This window comes from Lolium perenne, chromosome 3, assembly GCF_019359855.2.
Source record: "Lolium perenne isolate Kyuss_39 chromosome 3, Kyuss_2.0, whole genome shotgun sequence".
NCBI lineage: Eukaryota > Viridiplantae > Streptophyta > Magnoliopsida > Poales > Poaceae > Lolium > Lolium perenne.
Window position 1 is genome coordinate 336939928 of NC_067246.2, and position 21798 is coordinate 336961725.

General features: G+C 42.9%; 1 protein-coding gene across 2 annotated transcripts; it reads right to left on the minus strand.

The window, feature by feature from the left end:
• Nucleotides 1-17583: 17583 nt before the first annotated feature.
• LOC127345935 (11S globulin seed storage protein 2) lies at nt 17584-20674 on the minus strand. Of its 2 annotated transcripts, none has more exons than XM_071828739.1 (2): nt 19654-20674; nt 17584-17631 (listed from the first exon to the last, which is right to left on the minus strand). In XM_071828739.1, exons 1-2 carry the CDS (start codon nt 20610-20612, stop codon nt 17625-17627), a joined length of 966 nt encoding a protein of 321 aa, XP_071684840.1. In that variant the 5' UTR covers nt 20613-20674; the 3' UTR covers nt 17584-17624. The 2 variants fall into 2 exon arrangements, with proteins under 2 accessions (XP_071684840.1, XP_051228436.1); XM_051372476.1 differs by lacking the exon at nt 17584-17631 and adding an exon at nt 19162-19552.
• Nucleotides 20675-21798: the final 1124 nt, after the last annotated feature.

The following is a 21798-nucleotide window of genomic DNA, read 5'->3' on the forward strand; positions in this document are numbered from 1 at the left end:
GTAGATTGGGCTTTCAGATATTTCAAAGCTTCATGATCAGAATGTATGATAAATTCTTTTGGCCACAAATAATTGTTGCCAAACCTCAAGAACTCTAATTAAAGCATACAATTCTTTATCATATATTGGATAGTTCAACTTAGCACCAGAAAGTTTCTCAGAAAAATATGCAATTGGGCGACCCTCTTGCATCAACACACCACCAATTCCAATACCACTAGCATCACATTCAATCTCAAACTTATTGAAATCAGGAAGTGCAAGCAACGGTGCAGAAGTTAACAAACGTTTCAGTTCATCAAAAGCATGATCTTGGGCAACGCCCCACTCAAATGAACACCCTTTTTAGTTAATTCATTCAAAGGTGCAGCAATAGTAGAAAAATTGGGCACAAAACGGCGATAAAACCCAGCTAGACCATGAAAACTTCTTACTTGACTCACATTCATGGGAGTAGGCCAATTTTGAATAGCTTCAATTTTAGACACATCTACTTCTACTCCATGCTTAGAGACAACATAACCCAGAAATATGACCTTATCTTTGCAAAATGTGCACTTCTCAAGATTACCATAGAGTTTACTATCACGCAACACTTGCAAAACATGTCGAATATGTATAATATGATCAGATTCATTGCGGTTGTAAATTAATATGTCATCAAAATACACAACCACAAACTTGCCAATAAAATCACGCAAAACATGGTTCATTAGTCTCATGAAAGTGCTAGGTGCATTAGTTAAACCAAAAGGCATTACTAACCACTCATATAAAGCAAATTTTGTTTTAAAGGCGGTTTTCCACTCATCCCCTTCTTTCATCCTAATTTGATGATAACCACTACGCAAATCAATTTTAGTGAAAATAGCAGCACCACTCAATTCATCTAGCATATCCTCTAAACGGGGAATAGGATGACGATATCGAATAGTAATGTTATTTATCGCTCTACAATCTACGCACATACGCCATGTACCATCTTTCTTAGGAACAAGAATAACAGGAACAGCACAAGGACTAAGGCTTATGCGGATATAACCTTTGTCGAGTAGCACTTGTACTTGCTTCTGTATCTCCTTCGTCTCTTCGGGATTCGTTCTATATGGTGCCCGATTGGGTAGCAAAGCTCCGGGAATCAAGTCGATTTGATGCTCAATACCTCGCAATGGTGGAAGTCCTGCGGGTACCTCGTCCGGAAAAACGTCGCCAAATTCCTGCAAAACATTAGAAACACCAAAAGGAAGAGGGGTCATGTCGTTAGAAACCAAAACTGTACCCCTGTACAAGAGCACAAGAGGCATGGCTGTAGGATCCTCACTAAATTCTCTCATGTCTTCTTTGGTGGCTAATGAGACTAAGGAATTCACTCTCTCACTTTTCGTTATATCACTCACAACATTACAATTCTCTCGCCTATCTAATGAAGCATCCTCCAAGTTGACTTCAACTTTCTGACGAGACTCATTGACAATTTGCTGTGGTGTCATAGGCTGTAAATTGATTTTCTTGCTCTTGAACTCCAAGTGATATGTATTAGCACGGCCATTGTGTTGCACAGAACGGTCATAGAGCCAAGGACGTCCCAATAGTAGGTGACACACCATCATAGGAACGACATCAAAATCAATGCAATCCTTATACGGTCCAATAGCAAACTCAACACGCACCATGTGGTTTACCTTCATCTCACCATTGTCGCTCAACCACTGAATATAGTATGGATGCGGGTGCGGTAGATACTTCAAGTTCAGCTTGGTACATAACTCCTTGCTTGCTAAATTGCGGCAACTCCCGCCATCAATAATGACCTTGCTAGCCTTGTCAGGACCAACTAAAGCCTTTGTTTGAAACAAATTGCAGCGCTGAGTAGATGCACTAGGCAACAGATTAAGAGCACGCTGTGACACAACAATGGTGCGAGCATCAGACGGATATGCATCTTCACCATCAGTGTCATAGTCATCATCTTCTTGAGCATTAGGATCAACATCATCTCCAGTCTCATACTCATTGTCCTCATTGATAATCATGACTTTGCGGTTAGGACAATCTCTCTTGAAGTGACCCTTGCCACCACACGTATGACAAATCATATCACGGTTACGCGCAGTAGACACATTAGAGCCACTCGTACTTGCAGCAGATTCGGACTTCTTTGTGTTAGACACATTGGAGACTGATGCGTGTAGTTGACACGTCCGTTGGGAACCCCAAGAGGAAGGTGTGATGCGCACAACGGCAAGTTTCCCTCAGTAAGAAACCAAGGTTTAATCGAACCAGTAGGAGTCAAGAAGCACGTTGAAGGTTGATGGCGGCGGGATGTAGTGCGGCGCAACACCAGAGATTCCGGCGCCAACACAACACAACCAAAGTACTTTGCCCCAACGAAACAGTGAGGTTGTCAATCTCACCGGCTTGCTGTAACAAAGGATTAGATGTATAGTGTGGATGATGATTGTTTGCGTAAAACATAGAGAACAAAGATTGCAAAAGTAGATTGTATTTCAGTAAAGAGAATTGGACCGGGGTCCACAGTTCACTAGAGGTGTCTCTCCCATAAGATAAACAGCATGTTGGGTGAACAAATTACAGTTGGGCAATTGACAAATAAAGAGGGCATGACCATGCACATACATATTATGATGAGTATTGTGAGATTTAATTGGGCATTACGACAAAGTACATAGACCGCTATCCAGCATGCATCTATGCCTAAAAAGTCCACCTTCAGGTTATCATCCGAACCCCCTCCAGTATTAAGTTGCTAACAACAGACAATTGCATTAAGTATTACGCGTAATGTAATCAGTGACTACATCCTTGAACATAGCACCAATGTTTTATCCCTAGTGGCAACAGCACATCCGTAACCTTAGTGGTTCTTGTCAATCCTCCAGATTCACGGAGACATGAACCCACTATCGAGCATAAATACTCCCTCTTGGAGTTACTAGCATCAACTTGGCCAGAGCATCTACTAATAACGGAGAGCATGCAAGATCATAAACAACACATAGACATAACTTTGATAATCAACATAACAAGTATTCTCTATTCATCGGATCCCAACAAACGCAACATATAGAATTACAGATAGATGATCTTGATCATGTTAGGCAGCTCACAAGATCCGACAATGAAGCACAATGGGGAGAAGACAACCATCTAGCTACAGCTATGGACCCATAGTCCAGGGGTAGACTACTCACACATCACTCCGGAGGCGACCATGGCGGTGTAGAGTCCTCCGGGAGATGAATCCCCTCTCCGGCAGGGTGCCGGAGGCGATCTCCTGAATCCCCCGAGATGGGATTGGCGGCGGCGGCGTCTCAGTAAGGTTTTCCGTATCGTGGCTCTCGGTACTGGGGGTTTCGCGACGGAGGCTTTAAGTAGGCGGAAGGGCAGGTCAGGAAGGGGCACGAGGGGCCCACACCCTAGGTCGGCGCGGCCAGGGCTTGGGCCGCGCCGCCCTATGGTGTCGCCACCTCGTGGCCCCACTTCGTCTCCTCTTCGGTCTTCTGGAAGCTTCGTGGCAAAATAGGACCCTGGGCGTTGATTTCGTCCAATTCCGAGAATATTTCGTTACTAGGATTTCTGAAACCAAAAACAGCAGAAAACAGCAACTGGCACTTCGGCATCTTGTTAATAGGTTAGTTCCAGAAAATGCACGAATATGACATAAAGTGTGCATAAAACATGTAGATAACATCAATAATGTGGCATGGAACATAAGAAATTATCGATACGTTGGAGACGTATCAGCATCCCCAAGCTTAGTTCTGCTCGTCCCGAGCAGGTAAAATGATAACAAAGATAATTTCTGGAGTGACATGCCATCATAACCTTGATCATACTATTTGTAAAGCATATGTAGTGAATGCAGCGATCAAAACAATGTATATGACATGAGTAAACAAGTGAATCATATATCAAAGACTTTTCATGAATAGCACTTCAAGACAAGCATCAACAAGTCTTGCATAAGAGTTAACTCATAAAGCAATAATTCAAAGTAAAGGCATTGAAGCAACACAAAGGAAGATTAAGTTTCAGCGGTTGCTTTCAACTTATAACATGTATATCTCATGGATATTGTCAACATAGAGTAACATAATAAGTGCAATATGCAAGTATGTAGGAATCAATGCACAGTTCACACAAGTGTTTGCTTCTTGAGGTGAAGAGAAATAGGTGAACTGACTCAACATAAAAGTAAAAGAATGGTCCTCCATAGAGGAAAAGCATCGATTGCTATATTTGTGCTAGAGCTTTGATTTTGAAAACATGAAACAATTTTGTCAACGGTAGTAATAAAGCATATGTACCATGTAAATTATATCTTACAAGTTGCAAGCCTCATGCATAGTATACTAATAGTGCCCGCACCTTGTCCTAATTAGCTTGGACTACCGGATCATCGCAATGCACATGTTTTAACCAAATGTCACAATGGGGTGCCTCTATGCCGCCTGTACAAAGGTCTAAGGAGAAAGCTCACATTGGATTTCTCGCTGTTGATTATTCTCAACTTAGACATCCATACCGGGACAACATAGACAACAGATAATGGACTCCTCTTTTATGCATAAGCATGTAACAACAATTAATAATTTTCTCATATGAGATTGAGGATATATGTCCAAAACTGAAACTTCCACCATGGATCATGGCTTTAGTTAGCGGCCCAATGTTCTTCTCTAACAATATGCATGCTTAACCATAAGGTGGTAGATCTCTCTTACTTCAGACAAGACGAACATGCATAGCAACTCACATGATATTCAACAAAGAATAGTTGATGGCGTCCCCAGAAACATGGTTATCGCACAACAAGCAACTTAATAAGAGATAAAGTGCATAAGTACATATTCAATACCACAATAGTTTTTAAGCTATTTGTCCCATGAGCTATATATTGCAAAGGTGAATGATGGAATTTTAAAGGTAGCACTCAAGCAATTTACTTTGGAATGGCGGAGAAATACCATGTAGTAGGTAGGTATGGTGGACACAAATGGCATAGTGGTTGGCTCAAGTATTTTGGATGCATGAGAAGTATTCCCTCTCGATACAAGGTTTAGGCTAGCAAGGTTATTTGAAACAAACACAAGGATGAACCGGTGCAGCAAAACTCACATAAAAGACATATTGTAAACATTATAAGAATCTACACCGTCTTCCTTGTTGTTCAAAACTCAATACTAGAAATTATCTAGACCTTAGAGAGACCAAATATGCAAACCAAATTTTAGCATGCTCTATGTATTTCTTCATTAATAGGTGCAAAGTATATGATGCAAGAGCTTAAACATGAGCACAACAATTGCCAAGTATCACAGTACCCAAGACATTTATAGCAATTACTACATGTATCATTTTCCAATTCCAACCATATAACAATTTAACGAAGAAGAAACTTCGCCATGAATACTATGAGTAGAGCCTAAGGACATACTTGTCCATATGCTACAGCGGAGCGTGTCTCTCTCCCATAAAGTGAATGCTAGGATCCATTTTATTCAAACAAAACAAAAACAAAAACAAACCGACGCTCCAAGCAAAGCACATAAGATGTGACGGAATAAAAATATAGTTTCAGGGGAGGAACCTGATAATGTTGTCGATGAAGAAGGGGATGCCTTGGGCATCCCCAAGCTTAGACGCTTGAGTCTTCTTAGAATATGCAGGGTGAACCACCGGGGCATCCCCAAGCTTAGAGCTTTCACTCTCCTTGATCATGTTGCATCATACTCCTCTCTTGATCCTTGAAAACTTCCTCCACACCAAACTCGAAACAACTCATTAGAGGGTTAGTGCACAACAAAAATTAACATGTTCAGAGCTGACACAATCACTCTTAACACTTCTAGACATTGCATAAAGCTACTGGACATTAATGGATCATAGAAATTCATCCAACATAGCAAAAGAGGCAATGCGAAATAAAAGGCAGAATCTGTCAAAACAGAACAGTTCGTATTGATGAATTTTAAAATGGCACCAGACTTGCTCAAATGAAAATGCCCAAATTGAATGAAAGTTGCGTACATATCTGAGGATCACTCACGTAAATTGGCTTAATTTTCTGAGTTACCTACAGAGAATTTTGCCCAGATTCGTGACAGCAAAGAAATTTGAAACTGCGCAGTAATCCAAATCTAGTATGAACTTTTCTATCAACGACTTTACTTGGCACAACAAAACACTAAACTAAGATAAGGAGAGGTTGCTACAGTAGTAAACAACTTCCAAGACACAAAATAAAAACAAAGTACTGTAGTAAAAACCATGGGTTGTCTCCCATAAGCGCTTTTCTTTAACACCTTTCAGCTAGGCGCAGAAAGTGTGTATCAAGTATTATCAAGAGATGATGCATTGGCATCATAATTTCCCCCATCTGTAGTGGTGCTAAGGGCTTTGTCAATTTTAGGCCTATAATAATTTTTCTTTGGTTTAGGCACTTTAGAGACATACATAAACTTTTGCTCCTTACCCACATAAGCTTTTTCTCCGAACTTTATAGATGAAAAGGTTGAACCCAAGGTTCCCATGGCTTTTTCAAGCTCACCAATCCTATTGATTTGATCATCATGGACAACACAAGTTCCTAGGACACTAATTCTTTCATCAATTCCTCCTAAGGATTTATCAAGTGCATCAGTTTTATCAAGTAACACCTCCAATTTAGTTTCTACACTCGGAAAATTTTTCTCTATGGTTTCCAATTTTTTCATAACATCCTCAAGAGAGATTTCAATTTTAGTTCCATTAACAGGTGGTGTTCCAAATAAACTCTCAATAATACAACTAGCTTCTAAAGCGGGAGCACCTAGGAAGTTCCCTCCCGCGAGACAATCAAGAACATATCTATTCCAGCTAGAGATACCAACATAAAAATTCCTGAGTAGGATAGTGGTGGAGTGTTTCTTAGTGCACCTATTATGGGCATCACTGATTCTATACCAAGCATCTTTTAAACATTCTCCCCCTTGTTGCTTAAATGAATGAACTTCAACTTCAGGATTACTCATTTCAGCAGTAGTGACTAAAGCAAACTAGGTAAAGTAAATGCAAGTAACTAATTTTTTTGTGTTTTTGATATAGCAAACAAGATAGCAAATAAAGTAAAACTAGCAACTAATTTTTTTGTATTTTGATTTAGTGCAGCAAACAAAGTAGTAAATAAAATAAAGCAAGACAAAAACAAAGTAAAGAGATTGGGAAGTGGAGACTCCCCTTGCAGCGTGTCTTGATCTCCCCGGCAACGGCACCAGAAAATATAGCTGTTGACGTGGGAGTTGAAAATCTTTGTGGTGTAACTTTTCTTCGTTCCCCGGCAACGGCGCCAGAAAATATGCTTGATGCGTGTAGTTGACACGTCCATTGGGAACCCCAAGAGGAAGGTGTGATGCGCACAGCGGCAAGTTTCCCTCAGTAAGAAACCAAGGTTTAATCGAACCAGTAGGAGTCAAGAAGCACGTTGAAGGTTGATGGCGGCGGGATGTAGTGCGGCGCAACACCAGAGATTCCGGCGCCAACGTGGAACCTGCACAACACAACCAAAGTACTTTTCCCCAACGAAACAGTGAGGTTGTCAATCTCACCGGCTTGCTGTAACAAAGGATTAGATGTATAGTGTGGATGATGATTGTTTGCAGAAAACAGTAGAACGATATTGGCAAGTAGATTGTATTTCAGTAAAGAGAATTGGACCGGGGTCCACAGTTCACTAGAGGTGTCTCTCCCATAAGATAAACAGCATGTTGGGTGAACAAATTACAGTTGGGCAATTGACAAATAAAGAGGGCATGACCATGCACATACATATTATGATGAGTATTGTGAGATTTAATTGGGCATTACGACAAAGTACATAGACCGCTATCCAGCATGCATCTATGCCTAAAAAGTCCACCTTCAGGTTATCATCCGAACCCCCTCCAGTATTAAGTTGCTAACAACAGACAATTGCATTAAGTATTGCGCGTAATGTAATCAGTGACTACATCCTTGAACATAGCACCAATGTTTTATCCCTAGTGGCAACAGCACATCCGTAACCTTAGTGGTTCTTGTCACTCCTCCAGATTCACGGAGACATGAACCCACTATCGAGCATAAATACTCCCTCTTGGAGTTACTAGCATCAACTTGGCCAGAGCATCTACTAATAACGGAGAGCATGCAAGATCATAAACAACACATAGACATAACTTTGATAATCAACATAACAAGTATTCTCTATTCATCGGATCCCAACAAACGCAACATATAGAATTACAGATAGATGATCTTGATCATGTTAGGCAGCTCACAAGATCCGACAATGAAGCACAATGGGGAGAAGACAACCATCTAGCTACAGCTATGGACCCATAGTCCAGGGGTAGACTACTCACACATCACTCCGGAGGCGACCATGGCGGTGTAGAGTCCTCCGGGAGATGAATCCCCTCTCCGGCAGGGTGCCGGAGGCGATCTCCTGAATCCCCCGAGATGGGATTGGCGGCAGCGGCGTCTCAGTAAGGTTTTCCGTATCGTGGCTCTCGGTACTGGGGGTTTCGCGACGGAGGCTTTAAGTAGGCGGAAGGGCAGGTCAGGAAGGGGCACGAGGGGCCCACACCCTAGGTCGGCGCGGCCAGGGCTTGGGCCGCGCCGCCCTATGGTGTCGCCACCTCGTGGCCCCACTTCGTCTCCTCTTCGGTCTTCTGGAAGCTTCGTGGCAAAATAGGACCCTGGGCGTTGATTTCGTCCAATTCCGAGAATATTTCGTTACTAGGATTTCTGAAACCAAAAACAGCAGAAACAAAGAATCGGCACTTCGGCATCTTGTTAATAGGTTAGTTCCAGAAAATGCACGAATATGACATAAAGTGTGCATAAAACATGTAGATAACATCAATAATGTGGCATGGAACATAAGAAATTATCGATACGTTGGAGACGTATCAGAGACCGGCTTACTAGGCGGAGTAGAGAAAGGTGCGGAGCGCGTCGAAGGCGCCGACACCGAAGATGGTGCCGCGCGGGGTGTGAAACGCCCAGCTCCTGTAGTCCGACCTTTGATCTTTGCTTCGTCAGCCAACTGTGATTCAGCTTCTCTTGCATGATGTAACAATTGATTCATATTGGTGCAGCTGTAGTGACGAACAATGCCTTTGATATCATACTTCAAGCCGTTGAGAAAACGCTGCATTGTCATCTCGAGAGACTCACGGACACGGTCACGCTGCATAAGCATCTCCATCTCCATGTAGTATTCATCCACAGTCTTCACACCTTATCTCAATAGAGTCAGCTTATCATATATATTCCGCAAGTAATTTGTAGGCACAAAGCGAGAAGTCATCGCCTCCTTCATGGCACGCCATGTGCGTATAGGTTGCTCACCATCCTCTTCTCGGTTTCGAACAAAAGCATCCCACCAACGCAAAGCGTAGCCATCAAATTCGGAAGAAGCAAGTTTAATCTTCTGATCCTCAGTATAATGTGGATGTAAGCTCCACAACTTCTCAATCTTGAGCTCCCAAGTGAGGTATTCTTCAACATCAGCTCCTCCTTCAAACTTGGGTATAGAAAACTTGGTCTTACCCAACCCATCTTCCTCATCCTGTCCACGACCATTACGGCCAAGTGGAGCCCAACCGCGAGGACGATTACCACGTGGCGCACCACGAGCATTGTGGGCGTCATCTTGAAGCTCGGGATCTTCGTCATCTTCTTGTTGTTGTTGCGCGGTCAAATTCTCAACAGCCAAACGCAAATCAGCAAGACTGCGTTGGACATCCGTCATTTGATCTCGCATTGTAGTGACGGTCACATGAGTAGCATCCAGTTTTTGGGAGATCTCTTCAACCTTCCCATTAAGCACATCGTCCTGAGCGCGGAATTCACGTCGCATCTCATTACGAAGAGCCTCATACTCCCTCCATGTGATGATATCGGCAGCACTCTTGTTTTCCTGGTTAACAAGTTTATGATCACTAGCAAACATCGTTAGTAGATTAGTGCACTAAATCAAAAATATATGGTGGTACTCTCACAATTCACTCAAAACTGATAAGACAAGGAGATCTTACCGTTCCAAAGTAAATTAGTGTTGCTTACCACTTGTAGTAACAACTAGTGCACGGATGTAGCGAAGCGAATATCAAGGGTACAAGAACAATCACACGACAAAGCAGGGTATATGTGGGGCTGTAGGTAGGCTACCTATTTGCACCAATAACAAGCTCTAGCGCTGACCGTAGACAACCAATGATACTCACACAAGGCGATATAATGGGGCAATGCAACTATATGTAGGAAAAGTTGCAATGCACTAGAGAGACGCTAGCAAAGCTCAACGAGACAGGCACAAGATTGCTCAACTACAGGTGCAGTAAAGAAAACTTAGGCCTTTCACTTGATTCAACTAGCACTTCACTTTTCTTTTTTGTATTTTTCTTTTTGTAACACACGCAGCGATGTAGCTCTTTTTGCTTCTTTTCAAATTTTTTTTTTTGATTTTATGACTCAACTACTTGATAACACGGCCAACAGGATATGCAAAGCACCAAAACCCTAATGAGCAGCCTGTCGAGCGGTAAAACTAGTCTCTTCTGGGGAAGTTCCTAGTCACGTATATCGAAAGGCTGTAGCTATGGTTTGGACAAACACACTGTATGCTATGTGGACTCGGAGTAAACAAAAACTGACTCTAGATGATAAACTAGATGAAAAGAAAACACGAACCCTAACAATTCTACTCGAAGAAAGATAAAGGTACGCAAAAACAACTACGAAAAGCAACTAATACTCGAAATTAGTGCAATCTATGGCTATGGCAAACCCTAACCCTAATTTTGTTTTTGGCTTTTTCTGGATAGGAAAACACTCACAACTCAACTATGGGGTGGATTGTGGATGACTTACCGAGGAAACCTGGAAATCTGATACCAAGATGATATGGGGAGGCCCGATTTTCTCATTAAGCAACAGTGGTGGTGATGATCACGGGGTGATGGCAGCGGAGGAACACGACGATGAAGTGGATGATAACTTGTATGATGCCACAAGATCTCTCGATTGGTCCCTGTCGCCAATGCAACAGCTCTCAACCCTGCAAGATATTCGCAACTCCACACACTTGCTCACGTAGCCGCCGACCACGAAGCGGTAAGTTGCAACCGTCTAATTCCCAATGGAACAGCAGATCACACAAGACTTTTTCAGGATCTACACAATATCAAGCAATATGGTGTAGGGATTCAATAGTTTTCTAGAGCAAACAACTAAGAACTAGGGTTTATCTTAAACGTGGTCTAAAGCAGCTAGGGGGCGTCCTGGGCACTTATATAGGTGTCCGGGACGAGTTCTGGTCGAAAAGATACAAGAATAACCGACCCAGAATAGATCTGGTCGAGACAGACTCGGACGAATCCGGTCTGGAATCCGGTCAACCGGGCCAGGGACCGGGTCGGCCGGTCTGGCGTCCGATCAACCGGGCGGCAACCGGAAACTTCGCAACTTTCCGGTTTTTGCCCGGTACGATAAATCTCATCCGGTTGGCGGCCGGTTGGCGACCGGTCGACCGGGTCAGGGACCGGGCTGGCCGGTCTGGTGGCCGGTCTGACCGGGTTCTGGACCGGCCTGGACGTCGTCTTCTCCTCTCGCGCATGCCTCCCGCTCCTCCCTCGCGCGACCATGAGATATCTTCATGTCCAGCTCCATGTCCAGCTTCATGTCCATCTTGACGTCCGTCTTCATGTCCAGCTGCTCCTCTATTCCTCGTGCGACGCTCGTCTCCTCTTGATACCTGATGATACATAAGTAATAGGACTTAGGCAGTATAAAGTTCTCATCAATCAAAGTACCGTTTAGAAACAAGTTCACCTGTTGTTTAAGTAGCTTCGCACGAGCCCTTGTAATTGGTCCAATCCGAACTTCATTGGACTTGAGCTTCACAGCAGGTTCATCTTCAATTGGCAATGACGGAGGTAGTAGTGAGGTAGGGATGTCCTCATCACATAGTCATCATCTTCTGGAGCATTAGGATCCACATCATCTCCAGTCTCATACTCATTGTCCTCATTGATAATCATGACTTTGCGGTTAGGACAATCTCTCTTGAAGTGACCCTTGCCACCACATGTATGACAAAGCATATCACGGTTGTGCGTTGTAGACATGCTAGAACCACTCGTACTTGCAGCAAATTCAGACTTATTTGCATTAGATACATTGGAGACCGGCTTGCTAGGCGGAGTAGAGTAAGGGGCGGAGCGCGTTGATGGCGCCGGCGCCATAGGTGGGGGCGCGCGGGGTGTAAAACGCCCAGCTCCCGTAGCACGACCTTTAACCTTCGCTTCTTCAACCATTTGTGCTTCAGCTTCTCTTGCATGATGTAGCAATTGATTCATATTGGTGTAACTGTAGTGACGAACAATGCCTTTGATATCATACTTCAATCCATTGACGAAACGCTGCATTTTCATCTCTAGAGACTCACGGACACGGCCACGCTGCATAAGCAACTCCATCTCCATGTAGTATTCATCCACAGTCTTCACACCTTGCCTCAACAGGGTCAACTTATCATATATTGTACGCAAATAATTAGTGGGCACAAAACGAGAAGTCATCGCTTCCTTCATAGCACGCCATGTGATAATAGGCTGCTCACCATCCTCGTCTCGATTACGAACAAGTGCATCCCACCAACGCAATGCATATCCATCAAATTCGGAAGAAGCAAGCTTGATCTTCCTATCTTCAGTGTAGGTTGGATGTAAGTTCCATAACTTCTAAATCTTGAGCTCCCTAGTGAGGTATCCTTCAACATCAGCTCCTCCTTCAAACTTGGGTATGGAGAACTCAGGCTTACCCAATCCATCTTCCTCGTCTTGTCCACGACCATTGCGGCCAAGCAGAGCCCAACCACGAGGACGATCACCACGAGCATGTGCTTCATCAGCGTCTTCACCTTGTTGTTGCTGTTGGTTTCTAAGATTGTCAACAGACATTGTCAAAGTCGAAGATTTCGCTGAATATCCGTCATTTGATCTTGCATGGCAGTGACGGTCTCATTAGTAGTATCCAGCTTCTGGGAGATCTCGTCGACCTTTCCCCTAAGCACATCATCCTGAGTGCGGAATTCACGTCGCATCTCATTACGAAGAGCTTCAAACTCCCTCCATGTGATGATATCTGCGGAATCCTTGTTTTCCTGGTTAACAAGCTTATGATCACTAGCAGACATGATTAGTAGGTTAGTGCACTAAATCAAAAATATATAGTGGTACTCTCACAACTCACTCAAAACTGATAAGAAAAGGAGATCTTACCGTTCCAAAGTAAATTAGTGTTGCTTACCACTTGTAGTAACAACTAGTGCACGGATGTAGCGAAGCGAATATCAAGGGTATAAGAACAATCACACGACAAAGCAGGATATATGTGGGGCTGTAGGTAGGCTACCTATTTGCACCAATAACAAGCTCTAGCGCTGACCGTAGACAACCAAAGATACTCACACAAGGCGATAAATGTGGCAATGCAACTATATGGATGAAATGTTGCAATGCACTCAAGAGACGCTAGCAAAGCTCAACGAAACAGGCACAAGATTGCTCAACTACGGGTGCAGTTAAAGAAAACTTAGGCCTTCACTTGATTTTACTAGCACTTCACTTTTCTTTTTGTATTTTTCTTTTTGTAACGCAGCTATGTAGCTCTTTTTGCTTCTTTTCTATTTTCCTTTTTTTATATGACACAACTCCTTGATAACACGGCCAACAAAATATGCAAAGCACCAAAACCCTAAAGAGCAGCCTGTCGAGCGGTAAAACTAGTCTCTTCTGGGGAAGTTCCTAGTCACTTATATCGATAGGATGTGTCTATGGTTGGGAGCAAGCACACTGTACGCTATGTGGACTCAGAGGAACAAAAACTGACACAATATGATAAAACTAGATGATAGCGGAGACTCAAACCCTAACAATACTACATGGAAGAGAAAAATACGCAAAAACAACTACAAAAAGCAACTAAAACTTGAAATTAGTGCAATCTAAAGCTATGGCAAACCCTAACCCAATTTTTTTTTGGCTTTTTCTGGATAGGAAAACACTCACAACTCAACGATGTGGTGGATTGTGGATGGCTTACCGAGGGAACCCGAGAATCTGATACCAAGATGATAAGGGGTGGCCCGATCTTCTCAGTAAGCAACGGTGGTGATGATGATCATGGGGTGATGGCAGCGGAGGAACACGACGATGAAGTGGATGATAACTTGTATGACGCAACGAGATCTCTCGATTGGTCCCTGTCGCCAATGCAACAACTCTCAACCCTGCAAGATATTCGCAACTCCACACACTTGCGCACGTAGCCGCTGACCACGAAGCGGTAAGTTGCAACCGTCTAATTCCCAACGGAATAGCAGATCACACAAGACTTTTCAGATCTACACAATATCAAGCAATATGGTGTAGGGAATTCAATAGTTTTACAAAGCAAACAACTAAGAACTAGGGTTTATCTTAAACGTGGTCTAAAGCAGCTAGGGGGGCGTCCTGGGCACTTATATAGGCGTTCGGGACGACTTCTGGTCGAAAAGATACAAGAATAACCGACCCAGAATAGATCTGGTCGAGACAGACTCGGACACGGCCGGTCTGGGGGCCGGTCGACCGGGCCTGGGACCGGTCTGGCCGGTTCAAACCGGGCCAGGGACCGGGTTGCAACCGGGTGGGCGAAGTGTCGCGCAGTAACCCTCCCGGATGGCATCAGCGTGGCGCCCGGTCGGCGCCGGGGTGGATCCGGCCTGCCGCCCGGTTGGACCGGGCCAGGTACCGGGCGCGCCGGCGTGGCGGCCGGTGTTACCGGGTGCTGGGCCGGCCTGGACTTCGTCTTCTCCTCTCGCGCATGCCTCCCGCTCCTCCCTCGCGCGTTCATGAGATATCTTCATGTCCAGCTCCTTGTCCAGCTCCACGTCCATCTTCACGTCCAGCTGCTCCTCTCCTCCTCGTGCGATGCTCGTCTCCTCTTCATACCTGATGATACATAAATAATAGGACTTAGGTAGTATAAAGTTCTGATCAATCAAAGTATCGTTTAAGAACAAGTTCACCTGTTGTTTAAGTAGCTTCGCACGAGCTCTTGTAATTGGTCCAATCCGAACTTCATTGGACTTGAGCTTCACAGCAGGTTCATCTTCATTTGGTAATGACAGAGGTAGTAGTGAGGTAGGGATGTCCTCATCATGGAGAGTGGGAGTGGTTGACAAGGACATTTAGTTAGCTATTGGTTTTCTCAAAAAATCAAGCATCCAACTTTACAATGCATTATTTTTGTGTATATGTACATGTCTTGATTATATGTTCAAATCAGCTAGTTTAACATATTTGATGGTGTCAACATTATAAATAAGATGTCATGTGTATATGATTAGAAAATTTGATTAGATGTATCTATTGTACTTCCAAGAACTTGCACATTTCTTTTTTAAAATGCCCATTGAACCATCCAATCTTGATGCCTTGGAAAACATAATGTCGCTCACTTAACATACAAAACAACATTTCGTACTAGGAGAAGAATATTGTGTTGCAAGTCTGCTAGTAATTCCTCATCTTTGAGTAATGAGTGTGTTCTCTACAATCTAGCCAGCTAGTCTTAATTATGACAATCTAGGGACATGTATTTAGCACCTATCTTGCTACTCATGCAATAATTATCATGTGGCTAAACATTTCTAGAACTAGTATCTATCAGCGCACATGTTTTCAATATTCATGTGAATTATCATGTTGGGTTCTTCCTCCCTTAACTATTGCTTATCTACAAATGAGAGAAAGAGGCGATATCAGGTTGACGAGGAAGGAAGTGGTGTTGATGAGCCAAATAGGAACAAAAGATGTGGAGATCTTTTTGAAAGATTTTCTATTTGTTTATTCAAATGATCATGTTCCGAAATTCCGATTTCATACCATGAATTCTGTTTTGTATCAATGGCTAAATATGCATATTTCGTTGTGAAACGCCTTCAAACTCTCGCGTTATATGTATTTTTGAGTATGGTGAGATCAGAAAAGGGGATGTATTTGCACTTAACGCATGTAAAAAAGATTTATAATTCTCTGTAAGATTAATGAATTTTGAAGTGTGTAAGTGAAGCACTTGTTTAAATGTATGTGTAAATTGTACTCATTATACTTATGTATCAAAGCTTAAATTTTTAAGCATTTTCTTTTGGTTCGGTGTGCTATTGAGATGATTATGCTTGTATATCAAAGTTTTCATTTTTAAGAAATGTTGTGGACATGTATAAGTTGATACCATTAGTCAACTTCCTTAACCAAACACTTTAAGGGAACTATTTCTATTACACAACCAAGCCAAACAAAACAGACCTTTTCCCATTCCAGCATTGATACTTCCTATAATTTTGATGATGATTACAACTTACGGTAGCGAAGTTGAACCAAAAACTTTCTATGAATATACAACTTATTAATTATTTGCACCTAAAAATGATATAATAGAGAGCACTCCATAACTTCACTTTTAACTTGACAAGGTTTTTTAAGTGACCTTTCGCTAGTGGCTAGAAGATAAGGTCAACTTGGATAAATAGTTACTAGACTCTCTAAAAATGTTGATTCACATCTTTTGTTTTTCACACAATACATGGAATGGAAATACACACTTACATATACTTCCTCTCCTCCTATGAACAAGGCACACACACATTTTGAGACAAGGTTTGACCAAACACTAGACAACAATACCTCGATAGTATAGCACATAGTAATTGATACTTTTAGATTGGTATAAAAAAACACTAATGATGCAGATTACATATCCAATATTTTCTATATATATGGAATAATTATTTGTCAAAGAAAATCATGAAAAGCGTGTGCGCCTTATTCAGTGGAATGGAGGTGCTACATATTACTATGCTCCTTTCAAATAAGAAATACCCAATATAATGTGGGTTAATTAGATTATTGAGAATATTAGCACATTCAGTAAAACAGTTGCACACAGGACAGAAATTAGTGGAAACCACATGGTTCCCTTCATGGCTTAGTCATATTATTTTTTGATAATGAATGCTAGTCTGATAGTTACATTTAGAACCTCAATAAAAATACTTATAGATACTCAAATAGGCACAAACACATATAATCCATCTAAGTACAAAAATTACTTCATAGATGGTTGAGATTTTTTTTTGTCAATTTAGTGTTTTCTTATATTAAGACCGTTCAGTAAAATTTCTTGAACTAAATTTAAAATAAGAAAATTTGCAGACGATAAATATAGTTATACGTGAATGCTAGTTTTAGAAATTCTAGTTGTTTGAGTTGGGTAATATAACTTGTATTTTGATTTTTATTTGAAAAACTTTTATTTTAGTGTTAACAATGAGCTACGTGGTTACTATTTGTAGATGAAAAGTGTTAAACATTGCCATACGGAGCTATAAGATGTAGACATGATTAGTATAAATAGATAATGCTTTATGTATGAACTCATGACTGACCCCATTATGTATTTCTAATGAGTAAAGTGACTGACGGGTTTAGTGACGAGCTACCTCCAAATCTTCCATCTCCGGACGACACCTTCTAGTTCCTAACACACAAGGAACACTCATATATAATTTTTTTTGATACAGTTGAGCAACCGATCGAGAGGATGACACGGCGGATTAGGTGAAGAGATTGTAAAAATAAAACGCTAAGACATTATAACCTTACATATATATGGTGGGAAGAAGTATCATAGGAGGCTACAGTGCGGAGGATAGTATTTGCGTGCGGGATGGGCCAAAACTGAAATAAGCGGACCAATCAGAGGATGTTGGTTTTTATCGGTTTAGTTTCTTAATTTGTTTTTTGTTTATATAGATTTCCCCAATTTGTTTATAGATTTTATGATGTTATATTGCAAACTAGCATGTATGGACCAATATAAGCTAAACTAATCAATTCAAAGCGCAACTTCAAAACTATTTATTATAAGTAAAGAGAATAATCATAAAAGAGGTACATAAGGAAGATGTAGAGAATTTTAGCAGCCACATATAATACACCTCGATTAACAGTTAAATAAAATCATTGACAACATATGCTTATGTATCCGCACAACATCTCACGCATGTAGCAAGATTGACATTATTGTATTTCGATGAGAAATCTTAGAGCATTCCCAAAATGCTAGTGATCTAAAATAAATTTCTGCATAAGTCAGGCATGTAAACAATATGCTTGGCCTGAAGATATCCACTTTAGTTTTCCAAATTTATATTGATGATTTATGTTCTAATACTTTCTTAACTGAAAAAGACCAAAACTGTGACTAGTAGAAAGTAGAAACAATGCTCCCACTATGTTGTGCTTGGCGTAACAAAGCTCACAAACGTGAGCAGCAGAGAGGTGCCAAAATTAAACGGTCCAAGTATATCGAAGGAGCCAACAAGCAGTTACAAATATGAAATTTATGTGATGTGTGATTACTGGAATAAAAAAGAATGTTCAAGGAAATACTATGTTCAAGTTCAGACGTTTCTAAGAGCGGCAACAGTCAACGAACAAAAGTGACACAATATGCTGGTCCCAAAAAGAAGATGTCTTTCAGATTGCACTGCCCTATTGTAGGGCAAACATGATACTTTTCTCAGAACTTTGTGCATATCACTAGAAGAATTTGCTGCACGGAACACACGTCGACAATCTTTTGTAAATAAGTTTCCTCGATGTGTCTGACATTCTGATGACCAGTACTTTTTTATTAGCTTCACAAGACATATCATTCAGCTTCGATGGCCCTCGTAGGTTAGTCATACCCAAACTGTGCCCTATGCGTGTGCTGTAAGTATATGTTGCAGCCGTGTCACAGAAGAAAAGGAGATTTAGACGTACGGTGTGCTTTTTTTTACTAATTTTCACTGAAGACAATGCTAAGCCTATGGTTAGCACTTCTAAAACAGTAAGAACAAAAGGCGTGAATAATGTGGGATATTTGAATTCTCGTTTGAGAGTGTGTTTGCTCTTTGAAATATACTAATACTAGCGTGGTGGCTGGAGAACACCGGGCTGCACTTTGCAACAGCATGTGCTTCAGAAATCAGCAGTAGATCAAAAATGGGCACACACAGTCACACAACCAAATCGTTGGATTAATTCCCCTAATAATTGTAGCCAATAATTTGCATAAAATTTCGTAAAACGAATATCGGAAAAAATAGAAGCACTCTTCGAACTACATTGTGATAAAAAAAGGAGACAAACCAAATTTAATTGGCCCTCGATGGCCTACTAAATAAATGAAACTAAATTTAAGCTGCTGGTGGCTGGTGGCCAGTGCCGGAGATGGATGGACCGCGGGTGGCTGGTGCCTTGTCTAGCTGGGAGCAAAGAAGATCTCAGAGTCGAGCCTCTTGGAGCGGAACATCTTCTCCATCTCCGGAGTGGTGTTGAAGGACGCCTCTAGCACCGCCGGGGATATCGCCTTCCACACCGACGTCCTCCCCGCCAAGTGGCTGAAGATGGGGCTGCGTTGATTTCAAGTAACACGTACAATCATTGATTCATCAGATCGACCATGCAAACTGGTAGTAGCTAAATTGATCAAAAAAATGTAATGTATACGTACTTGGGTGTGGTGATGATGGAGAACCATTCCAGGCCGGTCTCGTCGGCGATCTTGGAGACGACGAAGAACCTGGGCACGATGAAGAGGCAGCCAGCCTCGACACGGGTCTCGAGCACGCGGGTGCCATCGATGCCGACGACCTGCACGCGGCCGCTGCCGCGCACGATGTAGGTGACCTGGTAGGCGGAGTCGCAGGAGAAGCCCGGCGAGCACATGGAGTGGCCGTCGATCCTGACCAGGTCGGCACCGAGACCGACCTCCTTGACCAGCGGCAGGTTCGCCGTGTTGAGCACCACCACGCGGCCGCCGCCCTTGATGTCCACGTCCAGCGGCGCCTCAAGGCAGTTGAGCACCATGCCCTCGCGGTCCTCTGCGCGCGCCTCCGGCATCCTGTGGCCGGGGGCGATCTTGACGATGCCGGTCCCGGGCTGGGTGGACACGAGGCTGGCGGCGGAGTCCTGGTCGAGGTCCCAGGCGCGGGCCACGAACTCGGTGGAGAAGCCGGTGAAGATGCCCGTGGCGCCGGTGAGCTGGAAGTTGGTGAAGCGGCCGGGCGTGTGGCCCTTGGAGGTGTCCCCGAGGAAGAGCACCACGAGCTCCGTGTCGCCAGCCTCGGCGGCGTTGTGCCACCAGGTGACGGCGCCGAAGGGAAGCGCCAGGGTGTCGCCGGTCTTGACGGGGATGACCTTCTCTTTAGCCGCCTCCGGTAGGACGAGGCCGCAGATGCCGGCGCCCTGGAGTACGTAAGCTACCTTGGCGGAGTCGGAGTAGCTAGGGAGGGAGAGGCCGCCGGCGTTGAGGTGGAGCTTGGCGGCGCCGATGGAGGCCGCGCCCAGCATGGCGAGCTCCGCGGGGGACCAGTCGTAGTACGACCCACCGTCGCTGCCGTACGCCTTGGCCGGCTTCTTGGGCGAAAGGTCCATGGTCATCACCTCGGCGTTGGAGCTGCGCTGCACCATTGTCACGATGAGATCGTACTGATTCGTGTGGGAAGGAAGTGGGAGGAGGATGAGATGGCTGTGGGAGGCTGCATGCCTATATATAGTTGCAGGTTGGATAATGATTTACGTGCTAACTGATTATCCCGTTGAATAGGTCGATAGATCAGGCTTATCCCAAGTTTCTTGCGGTATAAGGATTGCCGAGCTCATTCGTTGCAGCTTGGATAATGACTAGGAAAAGTTGCAGCGCGGGCCGCGCGGCGTGCGTTAGGTTAGGTGATCAATAAAAAAAAGTAAGTACTAGCAATATTTTTTCAAAATAAAAGTGAAAATAACTAGGTTTTTTTTTTTTTTTGCTGAACTCTATAGAAGGAGGCAGCAGTATGTTTCCCCCAATAAAAGAGGTGATAAATGGTAGATTATCTATTATAAGTAGGTAGCAGTATTTTTATCAAGTAATTAAAAGATGTGACGGATCGACGATCCAGCAATTTTTTTGAAGTAGTACTATAAAAGGCAATGTTTGCAAAAGGTTCACATTTATTCACCAATCGAAGTATTGAAGAAACACTGCATCAAAACACTATAGTCCCCAAAGCACCGTATCAAAGCACTCTAGCCCCCATAGTGAGGCGATCAATAAAGAAGATAATGATTTTAGCAAATAAGAGAGGGCGTGGGATAATGGACCTTTTTTTTGACGTCACGAATAATGGAGCATTTTTTCTGATGCATGCCACGACGACGACGCTATCAACGAAAAAAGGTAAACATTTCTAGCAAATAAAAGCAACGACAAATTTTGGTGAGTTGTTTTGTCTTGATAGTGAGGCGATTAACAGAATAAAAGAGGTGACAAATAATAGGGCATTGTTTCTTACGCCATGGTAGACATGCGGAACTCGACACGAAGATGCAGACACAAATTCAACTATGCAAAAAAGAAAAGAAAATGCAAGGCGTGGCAGGGGGTATATGGGACGACGATCCAAAACCCTAATAGTATTTTTGGCTTTTGCGTGGTTTATGGGTATGATGGCAGATGCAATCTACACTAGGAAAACTGTAAATTCTCACCGAGCAACCTGAAATCTGATACCACTTGATAAGGCAAAGGTGGCCGATCTTTCGATGAGACGTGGATAAATCGATTTGTTGGTGGAGTTCGTGCCTGACGATCTGACTACACGTGCAAAGCTCGTGC